Consider the following 23,604-nt stretch of genomic DNA (forward strand, 5'->3'; position numbering starts at 1 on the left):
GCCGGCTTGTATGTTGCTGCTAAAAAGAGAGAGGGAGTGTGGAAGGGAAAGAGAAAAAAGTGTATGGAGTAAATTTTGTGGTTAGTGGATTTCGAAAAGCAGGTGGGAGGGCATAAAAAAGTCTTTCTGCAAAGAAAAAAGTCCCTCCAACAGCAGCACTAAAGTATGGCCTGCCTTTCTTCCTCACTGGGATGATTGTTGGGGTTTGAAAGTTGTTTGAGGAACCCATTTATCTCAAAGCTGCTGAATTCTTTTTTGGGGTGAATTCTTTTTTGTCATTTAAACACCCAAAAAAGGAGATGATAATTTTTGTTTACTTGGAATGGGTTCAGGAAGTAGGCTGGGAGATTTTCAGGAAGTAAGATCTTCCTCATTTTTCTAGCATTTCCACTGAAAACAGAACAGCAGATTGGTGTGAAAATGTCTGAGAGACCTTATAATCAAATGTAATGTGAACTTTTGGGGAATCCTGATTCAATCAAATCAAGAGTAAAAAGACATTGTTGAGATCACTGGGGAGAAAACAAATATAGATTGGGTGTTAGATTACATTACTGAAGAATAGTGCATTTCGGGGGTGTAATAAAAAAAAATGTGGTTATGTTCTTTAACGTTTTTTCTCTTATATGCACTGGAATGTTTATAGTTGAAATGATAGGATGGATGAAATTTGCTTTAAAATATTCCAAGAAAAAAAATTATTGGGGGAGGTCGGTGACACAGGAGATGTAGTAGTTGTTGATTGTTGAAACTAGTGATGGATGCAAAGGTTTACTATATGTCCTCTCTTCTGTTGTGTATGTTGGAAAATACTTCCTTTGGAAAAAAAAAAAAAAGAAGAAAAAAAGCTAAAATCGTAAGTAAGAGAACTTGCGGTGTAGTACCCACTCTTCCAAGGAGACATTTGAGGAGAACACAGACTCTCATGCAGCCACTGCATGCACTTGTGACGGGCCACTGAAGAACCAAGAGGGAGCCACCTGCATCTTAGAGCACTGACTCTGCACCAAGTCTGAACAGGTCTCTACCTCATTATAAGCCTGGAAGAAGTGATTTCTTCTGTTTGAAGTTTATTTTTTAATTGGCGTATAATTTCTTCACAGTGTTGTGTTAGTTTCTGCCGTACAACAACATGAATCAGTATACAAATATCCTCTCCCTCTTGGGCCTCCCTCCCACCTCGCCCCATCCCAGCCCTCTGGGTCGTCAGAGCACCGAGTTCAGCTCCCTGTGTTATACAGTTGCTTCCCACTGGCTGTCTAGTTTACACATGGTAGTGAAACAGGAGATACATGCCCCACCAGGGTAAAGCAACTGGAGATTCATTCCCTGTGGAATAATAATACAATATACACATATAGATTAATAATATAATCCCCTGTGTCTCAGACAGAAAAGAATCTACCTGCAATGCAGGAGACCCAGGTTCGATCCCTGGGTCAAGAAGATCCCCTGGAGAAGGGAATGTCTGCCCGCTCCAGTACTCTCACCTGCAGAATCCCATAGACAGAAGAATCTGGTGGGCTATAGTCCATTGGGGTGCAAAGAGTTGGACATAACTGAGTGACTATCACAACAACAATAATTGTTGTTGTTCAATAATTATATGAATTATAAATAATATATATGATTATATATTCATATAATATTCATAATCTATATGAATAATTATGAGTGAATTATAATGATATGCTATTGTTCAATAATTACAATAATAAAAATGATATAATACTGTAGCCCGCCAGATTCCTCAGTTCATGGAGTTCTCCAGACAAGAATACTGGAATGGGTAGCTATTCCCTTTTCCAGGGGGTCTTCTCAACCCAGGGATTCAACCTGGGTCTCCTGCATTGTAGGCAGATTCTTTACTGTCTGAGCCACTGCTGCTGCTGCTGCTAAGTCGCTTCAGTAGTGTCCGACTCTGTGTGACCCCATAGACGGCAGTCCACCAGGATCCCCCATCCCTGGGATTCTCCAGGCAAGAACACTGTAGTGGGTTGCCATTTCCTTCTCCATCTGAGCCACTAGGGAAGCCCTAATATAATGTAAGAGCAGGACAATTAAGGGAGGAGGCTGGGCCCTGCCTAGACAACATATTTCTGATTCTTGAAGTCAGGAGAGCCCCCCAACCACATGTGCACAGAAAGGCTCCTTGGAGGTTAAAGGGGGATTGATGTCAATGTATGTTCTACCCACAGGCCTTTGCGGTAGAATTCATCTTGGCTAAGAGACTCCTAAGCCTTTGACTGTGTGGATCACAATAAACTGTGGAAAATTCTGAAGGAGATGGGAATACCAGACCACCTGACCTGCTTCTTGAGGAACCTGTATGCAGGTCAGGAAGCAACAGTCAGAACTGGACGTGGAACAACAGACTGGTTCGAAATAGGAAAAGGAGTCTGTCAAGGCTGTATATTGTCACCCTGCTTATTTAACTTATATGCAGAGTACATCATGAGAAACGCTGGGCTGGAGGAAGCACAAACTGGAATCAAGATTGCCGGGAGAAATATCAATAACCTCAGATATACAGATGACACCACCCTTATGGCAGAAAGTGAAGAGGAACTCAAAAGCCTCTTGAGGAAAGTAAAAGAAGAGAGTGAAAAGGTTGGCTTGAAGCTCAACATTCAGAAAACAAAGGTCATGGCATCTGGTCCCATCACTTCATGGGAAATAGATGGAAAAACAGTGGAAACAGTGTCAGACTTTATTTTGGGGGGCTCCAAAATCACTGCGGATGCTGATTGCAGCCATGAAATTAAAAGGCGCTTACTCCTTGGAAGGAAAGTTATGACCAACCTAGATAGCATATTAAAAAGCAGAGACATTACTTTGCCAAAAAAGGTCCATCTAGTCAAGGCTATGGTTTTTCCAGTGGTCATGTATGGATGTGAGAGTTGGACTGTGAAGAAAGCTGATTGCCGAAGAATTGATGCTTTTGAACTGTGGTGCTGGAGAAGACTCTTGAGAGTCCCTTGGACTTCAAGGAGATCCAACCAGTCCATTCTAAAGGAGATCAGTCCTGGGTGTTCATTGGAAGGACTGATGCTAAAGCTGAAACTCCAATACTTTGGCCACCTCATGCGACGAGTTGACTCACTGGAAAAGACTCTGATGCTGGGAAGGATTGGGGGCGGGAGGAGAAGGGGACGACAGAGAATGAGATGGCTGGATGGCATCACCAACTCGATGGACATGAGTTTGAGTGAATTCCGGGAGTTGGTGATGGACAGGGAGGCCTGGCGTGCTGTGATTCATGGGGTCGCGGAGAGTCGGACACGACTGAGCGACTGAACTGAACTGAACTGAAGAGACTCCTGTACGCACATGGAAGCAGCCTGAGATATACCAAATATAAACTGTGAATCAGGCAAATCAAAATGATTGGCCAAAGGAAAACAGGAAGAAATGCCCCATATACGTGATTTTAACTGCCATGGGAGCGCAATTCAACAACTTTCCCTCTGAGTTTGCACGTGTGTCTATGCACATGTCCTGTACTCTTTTTTCTCTTAATAACTACTTGCTTCACTACTTTCTGTCTTTGTGGAAATTCTTTTCTGCAAAGCCAAAGGGCCAGGCCCCTTGTCACTAACCACTGGTCTAATGGCCAGGATCTGGTGCACTCACCACCACAGCCTGGCTTCACTCTGGCTGGGAACCCAAGCCTCCCTCCAAGCGATTGCAGGCCGAGGCCCCTGAGATAAGCAGTGTATATGTGTCAATGCTACTCTCTCAATCCATCCTTTTCTCTTTCTTTTTGTTAATTGCAATGAAAAAACAGAGGACAACAGGGCCTAACCCACTCAAGTTCAGTTCAGTCACTCAGTCGTGTCCGACTCTTTGTGACCCCATGAACCGCAGCACGCCAGGCCTCCCTGTCCATCACCAACTCCCGGAGTTTACCCAAACTCATGTCCATTGAGTCGGTGATGCCATCCAATAATTTCATGGCTGCAATCACCATCTGCAGTGATTTTGGAGCCCAGAAAAATAAAGTCAGCCACTGTTTCCACTGTTTCTCCATCTATTTGCCATGAAGTGATGGGACCGGATGCCATGATCTTAGTTTTCTGAATATTGATCTTTAAGCCAACTTTTTCTACTCTCCTCTTTCGCTTTCATCAAGAGGCTCTTTAGTTCTTCTTCACTTTCTGCCATAAGGGTGATGTCATCTACATATCTGAAGTTATTGATATTTTTCCCGGCAATCTTGGTTCCAGCTTGTGCGTCTTCCAGCCCAGTGTTTCTCATATGATGTACTCTGCATATAAGTTAAATAAGCAGGGTGACAATATATAGCCTTGACATACTCCTTTTCCTATCTGGAAGCAATCTGTTGTTCTATGTCCAGTTCTAACAGTTGCTTCCTGACCTGCATACAGGTTTCTCAAGAGGCAGGTCAGGTGGTCTGGTATTCCCATCTCCTTCAGAATTTTCCACAGTTTATTGTGATCCACACAGTCAAAGGCTTTGGCATAGACGATAAACCAGAAATAGATGTTTTTCTGGAACTCTCTTGCTTTTTCCATGATCCAGCGGGTGTTGGCAATTTGATCTCTGGTTCCTCTGCTGGTTCCTAAAACCAGCTTGAACATCTAGAATTTCACGGTTCATGTATTGGTGAAGCCTGGCTTGGAGAATTTGGAGCATGACTTTATTAGTGTGTGAGATGAGTGCAATTGTGTGGTAGTCTGAGCATTCTTTGGCATTGCCTTTCTTTGGGATTGGAATGAAAACTGACCTTTTCCAGTCCTGTAGCCACTGCTGAGTTTCCCAAATTTGCTGACATATTGAGTGCAGAACTTTCACAGCATCATCTTTTAGGATTTGAAATAGCTCAACTGGAATTCCATCACCTCCACTAGCTTTGTTCATAGTGATGCTTCCTAAGGTCCACTTGACTTCACATTCCAGGATATCTGGCTTTAGGTGAGTGATCACACCATCGTGATTATCTGGGTCATGAGATCTTTTTTGTATAGTTCTTCTGTGTATTCTTGCCACCTCTTCTTTATATCTTCTGCTTCTGTTATGTCATACCATTTCTGTCCTTTATTGAGCCCATCTTTAACTTGAGCCCGCTTAAGTTACCTATGATATTAATAGTTAAGGGCAGGGTTGGAGTCAGGACTCAAGCTGAGGTCTGTGTGAAACACTGCAAGTATCCAGTAATCCACATCACCTGTTACCAAGGGGAGGCGACACAAGCACTTCCCTTGGGTTGTTTAGAGACACAGGGAAGAAAAAACCAGAATAGATGAAGCAAGATGCGTGTGTGTGTGTGTGTGTGTGTGTGTGTGTGTGTGTGTGTGAAAGAGAGAGAGAGAGAGAGACAGAATGCAGAAAGAGTCAGGGCACAAAGGAATCAAATGAGAGGCCAGCACAGTACTCAGTTCAGAGCAGACACAGGTGCTGCCTAGCTGCCCAGGGCTACCCTGAATGAATGAATGAGTGAATTTGGAGAGGGATGGGTCATCATCCACATTATCAAGAAGGCAGTGAAATCTAGCCCAGGCCACTGAAGCCGTCCTAGATTGAGGAGGAGTGAAGTGGGTCAAATTTGGGTGGCAGTGGCTGAGGCAGAGGTGTGGGGAGAAGAGCTCTGAGCTTCTCCACACCAGAGGTGCTTATCCGAGCCTGGATCTTACAGAAACTCTGTCGCCAAAGTGCCTCTCTCACTTCACCAGAGTCTGGCTTTAGCTGGCTCATTCACAGAGCTCACAGCCCAAAGGAAGAGAAATCAGAGAAGGAGAGATGGGGTAGCCTAGGAGAAAAGGGTCTCCTGGTGGCCACAACCCTCAGATCCCAGGCCTCCTCCGCCATCAGCACTGGCCTGGCTGTCAGGTGCGCTCACAGGGATATACCAGCGGCATCGGCCCAGGGACCCCAGCTCCCCCCAGCCCCTCAGCCGGTCCCAGTCTGCAGCACCATGCTGCCGCAGGCACATGTCAGGCGGAGAGTTTTGGTTTGATGTAGCCGGCCTCCTCCTTTTTCTTAACGCTGTTGAGCATGCCTGTGAGGCCCAGGGAAGCTGCTTGCTTACCCAGCTCACTTGGTCTCACACTGTGTCCAAAAGATTCTATTTGGAGGACATCTAAGAAACAGATCCAGAAGTTCCTTTGCCTCTATCCAGAATTTGGCTAAGAGAGGCCAAGCCTGTGACTTAGTATATAGCCTTTGTCCAATTCAGCTTTCCAGGACCAAGAGTCAGAAGGCACTGGATCAGGGGAGAGGCACCCTGGCAGGGTGAGTTGGGAGGAGAGCAGACCTCGAGCCTCCCCACAGCTCAACCGGGCTTCCAGATGCCCATCTGCTTCAAAAAGCTATGCCTTGCCCCAGGAGCCAATGAAAGCCTGGGAAGCAGAAACTCAAAGAGGTAATCAATAATTTGCAAAATGAAGACACCACTATTGAAGACAGGCTATCTGGAACGAGGCCCTCTTTTCAGCATTCTACCCAGTGCCATTTATCCCTGAAGACTGGATTAGACAACACTCAATTTTCTATCCTGCTGGTGGAAGATTGTTACAAATAATCCAAAGGAAGGTGGTTTCCTTTTGCCTTTGGAATTCTTAGTTGAGGCTACAGAGAGCCTCCCCGGGTACCACTGCCCAACTGGACCAGCATCCTCAGCCTTACCTGGGAGCTCCTTAGAAATGCGGAGTCACGGGTCCCACCTCAGATCCAAAGAATCGGAATCTGCATGTTAAACAAGATCTTTAGATGTTTCTTGAGGACATGAAAGTTTAAGAAGTAATGCCTTCAATTAATATTAAAAGGTTTGCATCCCAGGAGCAAGAGGCAGTGCAGAGGCCAGGTATGGGAGGCTGGGAAGAAGGGGCTGGCAAGCAGGCACAAGCTTAGGATTAAATGCGTACAGCACCAAGTGGCCTGCTCAGGAATAACAATTTCACTCACCTTTCTTCTCTGCCCCGACCCTTCCCAAGCCATTCTGCATCAGGCAAGGTTCGAGGTTTCTCTTACCCCATGTAAGAGCCTCACATCGTGGTGTCTCTACGTGTGAAGTTTCCTCTTCCAGGAAAGTCCTTCCTGCCTTGTCTGCTCAGCTAGCTCCTAGTCCTTCTTCAGAAATCTACTAAATGACTTCCCTGGTGGTCCAGTGATTAAGAATTTGCCTGCCAAAAATGTAAGGGACACAGGTTCGAACCCTGGTCCGGGAAGATCCCACATACAGTGGGGCAACTAAGCCCCTGCCCCACAACCACAGAATCATACCTGCACTAGAGCTTGAATGCCACAACTACTGAAGCCCACACACCCTAGAGTCTGTGCTCAGCAACAAGAGAAGCCACCACAACGAGCAGCCCGTGCGTTACAACTAGAGAGTTGACCCGGCTCCCAGCAATGAAGACCCAGGGCAGCCACAAACAAATAAAAAATAAATAATTTTTTAAAAATCTGCTACGAAGTAACCCCTTCCTTGTTGTACCTGCATGCTTCTCTCTGTGCTGGGTCCGCTAGGTTCACTCACTCATTTATCAGTTCCTTCATACAACAAACTCAAATATCTAACGTCCCCTATGTGCCAGACACAAGGCTAGAAACTACAGATAGAGAAGTGAATGAGATAAAACTCACTCTTTGAGAGTTTGCCTTCTAGACAGGGAGATAAATGTATCAACACTCATCTACCTCATCTACGGTACCCCTTGGATACCCAGGGATACCCCTGGGATTGCTTGAGCCAGGGAGCATTGTCATTTTTTGTTTGTATATCTCACCTCCCCAACTAGACTGTAGTCCCTTAAAGACAGGGGTTCTATCTTATTCTTCTTAGTTTGTGCTAGGCCACTATTAGTCCCTGAGCAGACGAAAATGAATGCATGAATGAATATCTATTTCATATCTTGGGAAAGAGCAGAAACTCCATCCACCTGACCTTCCACAGCCAAAGTGTGGTGGAGCCAGGTCTGGGAGCCAGGTTCAGCCACCCCATTCCCTAGGAATTCCATTCAGTGAAGGATTTTCCCACATGGAGTCAGATACTGCAACGTTCGCAGAAAAGACCTAACGCAGGGTCTCTAAAGAGTTTAAGATCTCTCGGAGAAAATAAAGCCCACACCCATGAAACAATTAGAAAAAAAAAATCATATGATAAAATCCGATAAGTGTAGAGATACATAGAAATGGACCATCACCCGAGCGAGACTCAAGCAGGTCCTTGAAGAGATGTTTATTTGGGCAGGTAAGAAGAAAAAGGGAATTCTAGACAGGGGAACAGCAACAGCAAAGGCTCAGAAGCACAAAAGACAAAGGTACATGCAGCACGGGGGAAAAAATGGGAGGTGTGGATGGGTAGACAAGATGGTGCCCAGTGTCAGAAGGCCGTGAGCATACAATGTGGAGTTGAGACAAGGGTTTTGGGAGTTCTGGGACAAAGTAAATCACTATTGCTCTCACCATCTAGGAAATATGAAAGGGTTTAGCTTTCTGTGAAAACTCCAAGTTCCTTTAGTTTTTGATGAAGAAGGGGTGTTTCAAGAGTTGGTTTTTATAGAAGTGGTAATGGACCACCTGATCTCCCTTGAGGAAGAACGAACCACATTTGCAAACCAACTGGCCAGGACAGAAGGTCAGGAGTTCTGAGAAACTTTGGTTTATTCTCAGTAAGAAGATAACTGGTCTGGGTTGGGACAAAACTTGCAACCTAAGGTTCTCTAGGTCTAAGTAACTGAGCCAAATCAGTGGTAGCATGACCACCTCCAAACACATACACACGTGCACATACAAAGAGCTGGTGTTTTATAAAGGAAATTCCCAGTGTAGACATGTAAGCACACAGACTAGCTAAAAGGAGAAAGAGTGAGGTGGCAAAGAGAAAAAAACTGAAGGGCTGGCAGAAGGAAGAAGCCTTTTAAAGGAGGCATATCTTCTGTAGGTCCCCAGGGGACAGGCTGAACTGTTTTCAATTCCAGTAGCCAAACTCTGATGGTGTCAGATTCTCCATTATTCCTGGGTGGCCCCACCCCCTCCACCCTTAGGCTGCTTTCTGTTGGCAAAAGTTTGCTTGCTTTGGAAGCCTTTGAATATGGGAGCATCTGGTATTCTAGAGACTTAAAATACTGCAAATTCAAGTAACATAACTGCTTGGATCTACAAGGAGATCCAGCTTGCTCAATCTCCAGCAGGCGTCTTGCCCTTCAGAACGTCACCCCTCAGAGCTATGAAAAACCCTTCCCCAAGTTCGGCTTCCTAACTCTTTCTTTGGATGAGAAGAAGGACTTAGTTATTATATTTAGGGTTGCAGGGCTTCCTGTCCATAGAAATAAAAAATAATGAGATGGGGACTGAATCATCAGATGACAAATGCACTGGGGAAAACATATTGGAAGGGGATGGAGGATCTAGACCAGGCTCTAGCCCCTAACTGACCTTTAGTTCCCATGATTATTTTCCATCAGGCAAATAGCCTCAAAGAATTGACATAAACTTCGTCATATTGAACAGAGAGTAAGAGGCAGAGCCAAGATTTAAACCAGGTTTGTTTCACCTAGAAGTCATTCCCTACACCATATGCCTTCATGGTCCTGGATTTAGTAGACAACCACCCCTAAGCGAAGGGCATAATAGGCAGGCAGGTCTTTCCCATGGGCCCCTGCAGGGCTATTTTGGTTTGGGGCAAAATTGTATTTGACAGCTGTGGACTTGTACTCTCAACCTTGACTGCATGCCTGTGTATAAGAGGAAGATTTGTGGAGAGGCAGAGTTGAGGGAGAGAGGTAGACTTCCTCTTCTTCCTCCTCAGAATGAAAACTTAACCTTGAATGAATGGAATTCAAATTTGATGTGCCCAAGTCAAACCCTGCAGGGGCATGTGCACACTTGCCGGGGCAGAGCGCCCTCTGCAGGGAGGAGCACATGGAGAAGCTGCCGAGCCCACTCAGCCCTTATCCCAAGTATTCCTTCTACCCAGGACAACAGATGTACAATCACCATCCATCCACCCCACTTGGTATCCTGAAGGTTGTCATCACATGAAAACAACATTTGAGGAAGTGGAAGAGGACCCCTTAGCCCAGGAGAGCATGTTGCCTAATAAGTCAGAAATGAAACCACTTCCTCCCCATGAACTCTTACTATATGAAAGAGCACCGCCCCCCCCCCATCATGTCAACATGTGTCCCCTCTCTGGTATGTCTTGGACAGGATATTGCCTTCAATCCACATATTGTAAATTACTGACATGCTCCTTATTGAGAGCTAACAATGAGGAGGAAACATTTCATGACTCTTAGCCATAGCTGAACAAAAAGAGGCTTCAAACCTCCAAGTGGAGACCAGAGGATAATTGGTAAAAGAGAAAGTTAATGATGAGTGTGTTGCGGAGGGTCCTTGAAATCTGGAGAGTTAGGAAAATCACTCAAAAATGTAGCTCTGGGACTTCCCTGGTGGTTCAGTGGTTAAGACTACACACTTCCAATGCAAGGTGCATGGGTTCGATCACTGGTCAGGGAACTAAGATCCCACATGCTTTGGGGTGCAGCTAAAAAGAATTAAAAATTATCTCAACTTGAGTTTGGATCGAAATCAGAGACTCACAAAGGCTCTGCTCTTTATCCAGGCTCTAAATAGCTAAGAGGGAAAAATGGGACACAGTACATGAGGCAGGCGGAGTGGGAGTAAAGACGAAGAGATCTGAGCTGAGCCCAGACTAGAAACAGGAGTTCAGAACCAGAGGATTTAAAAAAAATACCCAAAAAACTAGCCTTATTAAATCTTACAAAAGGAAAGGAATCTCACATTTCAGACCAAGAGTTAAACCAGTGGCTGTCTCCTTTAGTGACCCAGGAGTGTCGCTTCTGAAAAAGACAAGTGCTCCAGCTCCACCCATATAGTCTACCAGACCTCTGGTGGGGCCCAGCCAAGAGCCACCAGCCACTCTGATACCCAGCCAGCATCAAGAAGCACTGAGTTACATCAAAGAGATGTATTCATAGCCCACTTCCAACCCATTCATGCCCCCCAAATTTTCTCAGGCCTCAAACTGGCCCCCAATGTGTGAGTCACAGCAGGGTTTTCTTCCAGTCACTTCAGTTGTTTCAGGAGTTCCCAACTATAGATTCTTCACCAGCACTCCACATGCCCTTTAGCCAGGGTAGAAACACAGGATGATTGCCACAGACTGCATTTATTTAGGGATCATTGGCCAAAGGAATAATCATTTGGGGTGGTTTTTATCTCTGGGATTCTTCTCTGGAACCTTCCACAGAGAGCACCGTCCAAGCAGAGGGTCTGACCTGAAGGGACGCTCAAGGCCACTGCGGCAGCTGACCAGGGTCCCCAGGGCCAGAGTCTCACTCCAGGGGGACCAAGTCCATGCTCCCCCTTATCAACCTGTCTTCCTCCAGGGCTGTCCAGTCTCTTTGCTGGGCTTCGAGCCCTCCATCTTCAGCCCTCTGCCCAAGCAGGGAGGCAGGAAGAGGACTGGGAGGGCAGAGGGTCTGAAACAACTGCTACATGGATGGACTCAGGACACACAGCAAAGAGAGTCTCTGCCTCAGCCAAGGGCGAAAGGACCACCCTTTCTTCTCAGAAGGCTTGCTCTGTTTTTGCCATTCTCCCAGTTGACCTTTGGTCTGGTGGGCTAGTTGGTGCTGACCTCAGAGAAGGCCAAACTGGGTTCTGTGGAGGGAGAGAAACAAAGCACATTTGTAAGAAGCATTTCAATCATAATCGTTACCATTTACTGAGCTCCTTCCATCTGTCTGGGCCAGTTCTGAATTTCACACGCACTACCTCATTTGTTCCTCTCCACCCGAGAGGGAGGTTTTATTAATATTATTCCCATTAAGGATGAGGAAACTGAAGCTCAAGAAACCAAGTTACCTGCCCAAGATGGTTCAGCTTCTAAGTCAGGGTAAAGATCCGGACCCTGGTCTGTCCAACTTCAAAGCTAGGGATCTTAACTATTGTGCCATACAGCCTGAGAAAGAGGACATGGAACGGTGCCCCTCCATTTAAGTAAATTTAATAAGAAAGCAAAGGTTCTGGGACTTCCCTGGCGGTCCAGTGGTTAGGACACCAGGGAGGTAAGGGGGGAAGGGTTCAATCCCTGGTTGGGGATTTAAGATCCTGCACACTGCAGGTGTAGTCAAAAATAAAAATCAATGTACCCTCCGTTTGGAGCAAGGCCTTGGAATATGGAAATGCTGTCACGGAGGTGCTGACACAGAGAGGGAAGGTCTAGTACATGTTGGGAAGTAGGAGCAAAAGAAATAAATGCACAAAGTATAAAGTGTAGCCATGTCTAGACACCATGTTGTATCTGAATAATTTTTGTGCCAATAAACGACATCAGAATTTTAAAAACATGAAAAATAAAAGAAAAAAAAATCAATGTAAAAAAATCCATGATGAACGAAAAATAAACAAAAAAAATTTTAAGTAAAATTTCTTTGTTACCCCTGCTCTGTATCAGATAACAGCTCCCTACCTGAAGTCTCAAACAAGTGGAACACAGGTCAGAATTCACCCACAGCCTTGTGTAATTGGACACAGTGTTTTTCAATAACTTGACGAGCCCCTGAAGGCCTTTGAGTTTGTGGCCCTGGTCTCCCATCACACTTTATTGGATTTGTTTCGAGGGGATACGGGTGCTGTTTTCTGCAGAGTTTAAATCGCAAACACCTGGCACTAAACATGAGACGCTGGCATTGAAGGTGGTCACTTCTCCATCATCTCTGTCCCACAGAGTGTCTGCAAACAGTGCCACCCAGGTGACGGACACACTGAGCAGCACGCACCAGTATCAGCAGGTCTCTAAGACAAGGTTCTGGCAGTTACCGAAGCATCACATGGCAATGATGGGAGAAGGACGGGGGGAAGGGGAACGACTATATTCAACTTCAGAGGGGAGCTCGTGTTTCACTTGGTGGAGCAAGGCCAGATTCTGATCTCACTCTTCCCTGGCAGAACCTTTCTCTGTTGCAATCATCTGGGAGTCATGTGTCCTTGGAGCTGGTGTAACAGGAAAAAAACACAAGCCATCATCCTATAAACAGAGGAGGCCAGCCTTCCTGAACACAGCAGAACACTGTTCCCTCCATGGCTGGGGTGCCTATTGTGAAAGTCCCTCAGTTGTGTCCGACTCTCTGTGACCCCATGGACTATACAGTCCATGGAATTCTCCAGGCCAGAACACTGGAGTGGACAGCCATTCCCTTCTCCAGGGGATCTTTGCAACCCAGGGATTGAACCTAGGTCTCCTGCACTGCAGGCGGATTTTTGACCAGCTATTATTTATCTACAAATAGCATAATGTCCCTCGCCAGCTCATTCCTTTTGTCCTTACCCCTACTCACTACACAGCCAGTGTCTTTTCTAGGTGCTAGACTTCCCTGGAGAGATGAACAAAGAGAACATAGGAATCAGACTCTGTATTATTACACGAAATCCAGCATGCAACCTTCCAGCAGTTGGATTATGTCAAGGTACAATAAGTCACAGAATTTAAAAATCTAAGAGTTGCAAAATATTGACTTTAAATACAACTGGTGGGTAAATTTAGTTTAGGGCTTCCCAGGTGGAGTTTCGACTCAATGGACATGAGTTTGAGCAAACTCCACGAGACAGTGAAGCACAGGGAAACCTGGTGTGCTGCACTCCAAGGGGTCGGCAAAGAGTCCCCATGGGGACATGACTGAGCAACTGAACAACAACAGATGTGGAGCTAGTGTAAAGAATCTGCCTGCCAATGCAGAAGATGTGGATTCAGTCCCTGGGTCAGGGAGATTCCCTGGAGCAGGAAGTGGCAACTCACTCCAGTATTCTTGCCTAGAGAATCCCATAGACAGAGAAGTCAGGCAGGCTACAGTCCATGGGACCACAAAGAGTTGGATGTGACTGAGCACACACTGGTAAGTTTAGTAAACACTGTAAATTATAGGAAAATACCAGTGAAGGAAAAGCTCACAAGCTAACACTGAAGACATGTAACACTCCAGGACATACTAGAACGTATACATTTGGATATATGTTGGCCATCCAGAATTAGAGCCAAGTAAAAATCAGTGTAAAGATACAACCATTAGTAATATAAGGAATTCTAAAAGATATGTGCAGAGAAGAGGTCATACTCAGAAATGTAAAAAAATAAAATTTAATAACATGATAAACCAATTAACAAGTATATAAAATATCCCAATGGATATGGCTCAGTGGCAAGGAGCCCAACTGCCAATGCAGGAGACACAGGTTGGATCCCTGAGTCAAGAAGATAGCCAGGAGGAGGAAATGGCAACCTACTCCAGTATTCTTGCCTGGAGATCCCATGGACCGAGGAGCCTGGTGGGCTACAGTCCATGAGGTGATGAAAGAGTCAGATATGACTTAGCGACTAAACAACAACAGTAAAATATCCCGACACCATAGGAAAACTGTAAGGGCTTAGCATAAAGAGGACTTGGGGAAAGACATGGAATTCATTAAGGGACCTAGGGCTTAAATCGTATATAGCAATTCCTTAGCACAACACAGCACTAGGAAGCTATTGGTGCTGGGCTTGCAGGCATGTGTATATGAGCATCTAATGGGCACGGCAAATCTGTGTTGTGTTCAGTTAACAAAGTGTAATTAATGATCTTATGCTGCAAAAGCAAAAAAAATCTAAGAGTCAGAAGGGACCTTGTGAAAGGGAAGAAAACAGTTCCTCATGACATGGTTTTTTTACAAGGATCTTACAGTCCTTCTTTACTACATTGTGTTAAACCAGTATTGTGCTGATGAGGAAGAGATCTTTGTCTAACCTCCTTGGCACTTCCTTTTACCTCTAAGATCAACCCTTTCCAGCCCTAGAGATGCTCAAAAGACTCAAAATTGAGTATAAGGACAAGTCTGCTACTACTCTTCTATCTAGCAGACCTTCAACTTCTTACAATTTCCAACTACCTAGAAAAAGCTCTGCCTTCAGCAGAGTGTCCCCACCACTACCACCACCCCACCTCACCCCCACCCCTGCTCCCACCAGGAAACCTAGCAACGTCCATCCCCCATGATTCTGCCATATCCTTCCCAAGTTCTTTTCCTGCCTCCTAATACCAGGCTCAGCAGGACCCAGAACATTCCTCACCATGGTCATGTAGGTGGCCTCTGATTTTCCACTTGATTCTTCCTCATCGTTCACCTCTTGTGTGGTTATTGAGGAATAAATATGTTTCTGGAGGGAAGAAAATCATATAAACATTCTTAAAACTCAACAAATCTTACATGCCAGAGAAAAGGCTATCTTTTCTATGTTCTTATGATCCCCTATGTCCACAGGGCATCAGCCACCAAAATCAGTGGGTTCTGAGGGTTATTGAGAGCTACAGAATTATCATAGGTCACAATAATCCAGTCCTCAGACTTCCTGAAAATTAACTTATTGGCAAAGAGCACTATATTAAGAACCAAATTCTTTGGTTCAAAAGTCAAACATCTGGGACTTCGCTGGTGGTCCAGTGGTTAAGACTCCACACTCTCAATGCAGGGAGCACAGATTCAATCCCTTGTCCGGGAACTAAGGTCCCATGGTGTGACCAGAAAAAAAAAAAAGTCCAACATCTTTGTTTGGATGGGCACTGAGGTAGCAGCAGAGAATTCTTATTTGCCGAATGATTTGAATTTTGTGGTTTTTCCCTCCCAGTTAGAGTCTTGGCAGGACAGCATTCATCAGCACCTAATTGTCATCATCTCTCCAATAGGGCTTAAATGGCAGGAACAGCCCTCACTGAACTTCATGTCTGTGAGGTCAGGGGTACTTTGTGACTACCGTCCCTGTCACTATTTGGGGAAGTGATATTATCCAGTGACAAATTCTTGGACTTCTGGAGTCCCCTGTACTATGATGTGAGAAAATCCTACTCTTGGGTCACAAACAGCCCAAAAGATGGATGGGTACGTAAGAAGAGTTTTTCAAAGGAAAGAAAGGAAGGAGGGAGGGAGGAAAACAGGAAGGAAGAAAGAAAGAGGGAGGGAGGGGGGAAGGAAGGAGGGAAGAAAAGAAAGAACAAAAAGCAGGGGTGAGGGGGGTGGGGTTCAAGGAAAGTAATCCATATTTCAGTTCCTAGTAGCAATTATTTATATAAACTATCACAAACTAATATGATCAAGAAAAAGTTCTTGATTTTCTCTTTCTAAAGTTTCCTGAATATTTAATCTGAACTGTTAACTCCTTCACTTAACCCCAGAATGGATCATAATCACCCCTCATATTGATACAATGCCTCAGAGATTATAGAGCACTTGCACATAACGTCGTGTTATTTGAACCTCACAACTGGGCAAATATATTTGTCCTTATCCTCATTTTGGGGATGAGAAAACAGAGGCACACCACCTGGGTGCTGGAGCAGTCTCCACCTTGTCCTCACGGGGCACAGCTGCAAAACAGCATAATTCTGTTTTTTGGTTTATCTTTTTTTATTATTTTACTTATTTGGCCCTGCAGGCATGTGGGCTCTTAGTTCCCTGACCAGGAATCAAAACCATGTCCCCTGCGTTGGAGGCACAGAGTCTTAACCACTGGACCGCCAGGGAGATCCCCAAATGGCAGAATTCTTCTCTTACCTCTGCACGCGCCTTCTCTGTGTTCTCCAGGCTTTTGACCAGGGTGGTGGAAGTGACTGAACTGCAAAGACATGAAAAGCACGTGAAATTAACCACCCGGCATTGTAGAGTCAAGGGTGATAACACAAGATCACACAGTCTTTATACAGACCCCAGAGGAGGACCCACTTCCAGACACCCTCAGCCCGCACTAAACAGCTCAGCCTAGAATCTGAGGCACGCATCGCTTTAATGGAGCAGAGAAGCATCTAGAGAAAGCCTGGGCTGAAGACAGCTTCAGCCTCTCTAGGGAGTGGAAGTTGCTCAGTGGTGTCCGACTCTTTGCAACCCCATGGACTATACAATCCATAGGATTCTCCAGGCCAGAATACTGGTGTGGGTAGCCTTTCCCTTCTCCAGGGGATCTTCCCAACCCAGGGGTCAAACCCAGGTCTCCCGCACTGCAGGCGGATTCTTTACCAGCTGAGCCACAAGGAAAGCCCTCAGCCTCTCTACTGTCACCCTAATAACTTCCTGTCCAGAACAATTGTAAGTGAATTAATAGAGGGACTCCATGGGATTTGAGTTCATCATTTCCGAGGACTAGGGAGAAGAACCTGGACCAGCAGGGGGCAGCAGAAACTCAGCAAGACACCAGGTCAAAGGCTCTGGGACTCTCCCTGGTGGAAGGACAAGCAGAATTAACCCCACAAACACCCAAGGCTGGGAGCTCTGGCCCCTTCCTTGCCCTTGGCCTTTGATCTCTTGACCATCTATCTGCCTTCTGCTTTTGCTACTGAATAAGCCTTCCGTTTTTCTGCTTTGGCCTAAAGTATAGCTAAAAACAACAACAACCAGGGGTAAAGCTAGAAGGGAATCTGTCTTTTTGTCTCAAAGTGTAAATATTTTAATCATATTTCCTGATTATAAAGTTGTATGCTCTGACTGTAAAATAATCCAAATAATACAGAAATGTAGACAGTCTGAAGTTCAAGTTCCAGTAAACCTCCTACCCTCATCGGACCCACCTTTTCTTTTCTCCCAAGTAGCACTATTAGTATTTTAAAATTATCTTTCCAAACTTCTCTCAATGCATAAGTATACTCATACAGAATATATTTAGTATATGTGCTGCTGAAGTGAGAATTACATAATTTACTTTTTTATTAAAATAAGATCCTACTATACATTGTATATCACTTCTTGGACATCTTTCCCCATCATTACATACAGGGCTGAGCAGTATTTCATCGACTGGAATACCAATTCATTGGGTCATTACCTTTCTGACAGGCACTGACAATGATTTCAGTTTTTAATTATAACCTTTGCTACAGTAATCATGTTTATGCACAAATCTCAACACATCCATCTGATTATTCCTTAGAATAAACAGATACACAGACACAGGAGTTCTGTTTTTCATTTTGAGAGAAACTGAGGTCCAGTTTCTCCAGGAAGTGAGCTGATAGGGAAGCCACATTGTCTAACTCTTCATTCTGTGTTGCCCACCTGCCCAGAGCAAGACTTTCAATTTCAAAACCAAGTCAGAAAGCCCCTGGGGAGTCAAATGGAAACCTAGCAGACACCAGCAGTTTCTGTACGATCCATGTCCCATGGGGAAAGGAGACCTAAAAGTCAGCTCTACTCAGTCTAAATGGGGGTTCTTGCCCCTTGACACTATATCAAAAGGAGAGTCGATTTGCCCTAGCAACATAGTTCATCAGTAGGTGGGTAAACAGAAGGATATGGCCCAGCCAAAACCAGTGAAACACTAGTGCTCACGCCAGAGCATCTGCGAATTTCTGAGATACTAGAACTTCAGGTGGTGCAGTTGGTAAAGAATCTGCCTCTTCAATGCAGGAAACAAACAGATATAGGTTCAATCCCTGGGTCGGGAAGATCCCCTGGTAGAGAAAATGGCAACCCACTCCAGTATTCTTGCCTAGAAAATCCCATGGACAGAGGGGCCTGGAGGGCTACAGACCATGGTGTCACAAAAAGTCAGACACAATTCTGAGCATGCATGTACAGGAGAACTTCAAGCCTTTAAAAATACTTTCCCTAAAAATAATTTAGGACCTGAGGCTGTCCATTCAAAAGTAGCTTCTCATAATTAAAACGTGGTCCTTCAAATAAAGTCACTGACAGCCCTCAAAATCTGAGCTTCTCTAAAAAGTGTATATGTAATATGGGTAATTCAAAAATCATTTCTCTCAGGCATTGAATAGCACCATTACGGTTCTTGCATAGGATTTATACTCTTAATTGTGCTCTACTTGGACAAACATTTATAAGTCTTTGTAATCTTATAAAATGAGGATGATGTGGGAATGTGCAAGGCCTTTCAGGACAAGCAAGAACAGAGGAGGCTTCCCTGGTGGCTCAGTGGTAAAGAATCCACCTGCCACTGCAGAAGATATGGGTTTGATCCCCAGCTCAGGAAGGTCCCTTGGAGAAGGAAATGGCAACCTATTCCACTAGTCCTGTCCGGGAAATCCCACGGACAGAGGAGCCTGGCAGGCTACAGTTCATAGGGTCGCAAAAGAGTCAGAGAAGACTTAGAGACTGAACAGTGAGCAATGGGGGTGGGGTCACTATACGATGAGATCTACCATGATTACCCCAGATGATGGCTAGTTTAAAACACTCCCTTCTGGGCTTCCCTGGTGGTTCACTGGTTAAAAATCCTCCAGCCAATTCAGGGGACACAGGTTCGATTCCCTGGTCCAGGAAGATCCCACATGCCATGGAGCAACTAAGCCCGTGCTCCACAGCTACTGAGTCCACTCGCCGCAATGACTGAAGCCTGAGCGCCTAGAGCCCATGCTCGGCAACGAGAGAAGCTGCTGTAACGAGAAGCCCACTCATCACAACTAGAGAAGACCCACCACAATAAATAAATAAATCTTTCTAAAAATAAATAAAATACACCCTTCTGTGAAAATGGTACACATAGGGTCCTATCACTATCTTCCATTTCCGACTAGAGGCATCTCAGCCTCCCAGTCCAAGAGATGGGAGCAGTCCCGTACCTCTTATTTCCATAGGCCCTCTTCACAATCAGTATCAGAACCGGAAGCAGCAGGATGGTGGCGCAGACAATCCCCACGATGATCACCAGCTGGTTACCACCCAGGATCTCTGGTCTGAGGGCTACCGGGGTCACCAGTGCTTGGGAAAGGAGAAGAGCAGTGACAGAGCCTCAACATTCCAGAGAAGAGCTGGGAGCCTCACCAGTTCTATGCCAAGCAGCAACAGCCACATCAGGAAGGAGGAGGAGAAGGCCAGACTTCACCCCACATGGAAGCAGTGGGACTCCAGCTGACCCCTTTAGATTGAGAACCAGGCTTTGCCCACCCCTTTTCACCCTTAAAACATAGATGAAGGTGGGTGGGTAAACAGAATATCACCTGAGGTACAGTAGAGTTTCCGTTTACATTAACAATTCTATCTTGAAATGTGGTTCACCAAATGACACAAATAACAGACACGTTAGAGGTTGCTGGCCTTTTTATGGTGAAGTGATTGTTTTCAAAGGTATCTAGGCTACAACACAGCCCCATAGTCATGACACCAAGCACAACACGTCCATCCATCTACAGAGCACCCGTCACCCATTTCCTCAATTCACTCTGAACACATACATCAAACACCTCCTGGGTGCCAGATAGCGCTAGGCACAGAAGATAGAGAGACCAATACTGCATGGTCTATGCCCTCAAGGAGGGGGGCAGTGCGCACGGAACACCGCAGACTGCTATAGGCGCTACGAGAGCAGTCCACACGGGGGGCAAAGCAGCACTGAGAAAAGGGCACCCAATTCTTCGGGGAGCAGAACCTGAGAATTTGCCAGCAAAAGTTTTAAAGTTTGAGTCTGAAAGGAACTATCAAAGATTTTGGCAACAGTAGGAGAAGGATGGGGGTGGGGGAGGTAGGGACATTATATCCAAGGTCTGGAGCCTTTAGGTTCAGGATGGTGCTTAGAGAAACTAGCAAGAGGTCCATGGCTCTGGGTCAAAGGTTGCGTTTGAGGGCGTGATTGGGGAATCAGGCTGGGTAGATAATAGGATCTAAGTCATGAAGGACCTTGATTATCTCAATGAGGAGTTTGTTTCAATTTTTTGTTTTGCTTTGTTTTTTGTTTTCTCTGTAGGCAATGCAGAAGACATTGAAAGGTTGTAGGAAGTTCAGATTTGTGCTGAGAAAGATGGCATTGAGAATGATGGGTAGTGACTAAGTGAAAGCAGAGACTGATGAGAGGCCTACAGTCTAAGACAGATCGACAGACAGAATAAGGGGATGGTGCCAGAGAAGGAAGAAGACAGATCCAAAGTCAGCAGTAGAAACGACAGGACTTGTTGACTTGTTAGATTGGGGGTCCTGAGAAAGGGAAAAATCAAGTGCAACTGCCAGGCACCCAGTTGGATAATTGTGTAGATAACGGTGCCATCAACTGAGGTTGGAGAGATGGGCAGGGGACAGGTGTGAGTGGTAGATTTGGATTGTGTTTGAGTATTTGTGGAATACCTGGGTGGAGTTCATATACAGAGATAGAGGATGGATGGATGCATGGACAGATAGGTTGAGTCTAACAGAAGACATTAAATGTATACAGAACATGGTGTTCAGTACCACTGGGGTAGGGAAGGTCACGGATGAACAGCTGGAGAACCATTGGTGATCCACACTGGAGGAGAGGCAGAAGTAGAAGGCTGGCTGCAGAGTGCGATGAGTTAATAGAAGGTGAGACAGGAGACCCTGAGTTCAGCCCTTCAGCAAACTGACTGTGTCTAGAAAGAAATGTATAATGTATTATGATGAAAGTCGCACAACTCAGAATATACTAAAAACACTGAGTTGTACGTTTTAAATGGGTGAACTGTGTGGCGTGTGAGTTATATCTCAATAAAGCTGTTTCATGAAAAAGTAAGACACTGGCTATCTATTTTACATATGTTAATGTGTATGTTTCAATGCTATTCTCTCCAGTCATCCCACCCTCTCGACTCCTCCCACTGAGTCCAAAAGTCTGTTCTTTGTGTCTGTGTCTCCTGGAGGGGTGGTGTGAGGAGGGAGGTGGGGAGGAGTTCAAGAGGGAGGGGACACATGTATGCCCATGACCGATTCATGTTGAGGTGTGGCAAACACCACCACAATATTGTAAAGTAATTATCCTCCAATTAAAATAAATAAATAAATAAAGTTTAAGTGAAAGAGGGGAAAAAAGAAAAGGTGTGACCTAGGGTGAGAGCTAAAGCAGACAAGGACACAGGTAAGAGGAAGAGTTGAGTGTATGCTTGTGCTTAATGTAGAAGCCCACGGAAATGTAGAAGCCCACGGAAAGTAAGAGCTTAAGGAGGCACGTTGTGAGGGTACTGAGAAGGAGGCGAGGGCACCACCTGAGCACAGGGTCTCAGATAAGCCCCCAAAGGGGAGGGAGCTCAGGATGGCAGGGCAAAGATGAGAATGGAGTAGACGTAGGTCTGTGTGTGGGTGTGGAGGGCTCAGAAGTTGCATGAGTTCCCACTAATGGCTTCTCTTTCCTGTGAAGCAGAGTAAGACTTCTGAGAGTGAAGAAAGCCATCTGTCCTGCTTCTGTCTCCAGCTGGGATCCTCCATTATTGACAAGAAGGTGTCTCCATGGACTTAAGTCTCTGGCCAGAGGTACTGAGGGTAGAGGTGCTTCATTACCCCATCCCTGCCCCCAACCAACCACAGCCAACCCCTGGGGCCCTCACAAAAGGCAAAGTCCACAGGCCACATCCTGACTGCTAACTGGGTTCTGGTTTAACTTTAACCCCTCACTTATCAACCTCTCTCAGTCAACACAATTGAGTCTTTACTCTCCTCACCAATGGCCTTAAAACACGATGCCAGAATACAGAACCTTGGATCAGAAACTCCCTCTATTTTTGGTTCCTTCCCCTTCCTGTTTCCTCTGTTCTTTGCTGTCTCTCACTAGCTCAGGAGCATCTTCCCTTCTACTACAGAGCATAGAGCATCTCCCTTGAAGCCAAGTCAAAATGACCCCAATCCATCTCTGAGCTCTTATATCTTTAAATTGGTATATTACAGAAACCATGAGTGAGGTTTGGCAGAGGGGTTGGCGTTCACTCAGTATTACCTTTTTTCCCTTCACCCTACCATCAGGGAAGCACTAGGGTGAGGCAGGCAAGGTGCCTAGGGCACCAAATTTAAGGAGAGATTACTCTCAATGTCATGCAAGCACAGGGTACGAGTGCTTGATAAGTACGAGGCTTATCAGGGGCAGGCAAGTACAGGACCTGAGAGTGATGTCTCCTTAAATTTTGCATCCTAGAAGCCTCTCCAGCTTCACCCTAGTACTGCCCCTGCCTACCAGCTATGCAGTCCCTCCTCCCCGCCCGGCCAAATGTTACATACTTCGGGGCTCTTTCAGGATCACTTGTAGCACAGTGGTTTTCCTGAATGTCAGGTTCCCCAGGTAGATACTGCAGGTGTAGTTTCCTCCATCTGACTCCTTCACTCCGTGGAGCATTATAGAGCCATCATTGCGGGAAGTGTCTCCCACCAAGCTTACACGGTTCAGGAAGCGGCCCCAGTTCTGAGGGTACCCCATGGGTGCCCTGAGTTTGGGTTGATAGCGCAACACAATCTCCTCCTAGAAGGGAAAGGCAAAATGTAAGAGACTGAAGGAACTGGGGTTGGAGGGAGCTCTCAGGAATCACAGGCCCTACATGTAGAAGCAGTAAAGGTATCATCAGAAAGTATCAGAAAACACAAAGCCACGGACACACGTGTCCACACCAGCCTCCTGCTGCTCCTTGAGTGCTGGCCTCAGGGACTTCGCACTTGCTGCTCCCTATGCCTGGAACACTCTTCCCACCTAGACAGACATATGGTTGCCTCCTTCACTTCCCCAAGACCTCTACTTAAATGTTACCTTTTTGGTGAGGCCTCCTTGACCACCTACATAAAATAACGATCACAAAAGCCTGCTTTCTTGTTCTCCATAGCTCTTACTGTTACCTGACGTACTGTGTATATATTTCTTCATTATTACTATTATTA

General features: G+C 45.5%; 1 protein-coding gene across 2 annotated transcripts in view; it reads right to left on the reverse strand.

The window, feature by feature from the left end:
• Positions 1-11,136: 11,136 nt before the first annotated feature.
• The window catches only part of JAML (junction adhesion molecule like), a 29,880-nt gene continuing 17,412 nt past the window's right edge, over positions 11,137-23,604 (reverse strand). For both annotated transcript variants that reach the window (XM_055423112.2, XM_088842961.1), the window contains exons 6-10: positions 22,957-23,194; positions 19,587-19,725; positions 16,573-16,633; positions 15,095-15,181; positions 11,137-11,649 (exon numbers count right to left, since the gene is read on the reverse strand). In XM_055423112.2, coding sequence (XP_055279087.1) covers positions 11,557-11,649; positions 15,095-15,181; positions 16,573-16,633; positions 19,587-19,725; positions 22,957-23,194 — 618 coding nt within the window. In that variant the 3' untranslated portion in view covers positions 11,137-11,556. The remainder of the gene's footprint in view (positions 11,650-15,094; positions 15,182-16,572; positions 16,634-19,586; positions 19,726-22,956; positions 23,195-23,604) is intronic.

Source organism: Moschus berezovskii, chromosome 14 (genome assembly GCF_049115385.1).
Source record: "Moschus berezovskii isolate FMDL1 chromosome 14, NW_MosBer_1.0, whole genome shotgun sequence".
Lineage (NCBI taxonomy): Eukaryota > Metazoa > Chordata > Mammalia > Artiodactyla > Moschidae > Moschus > Moschus berezovskii.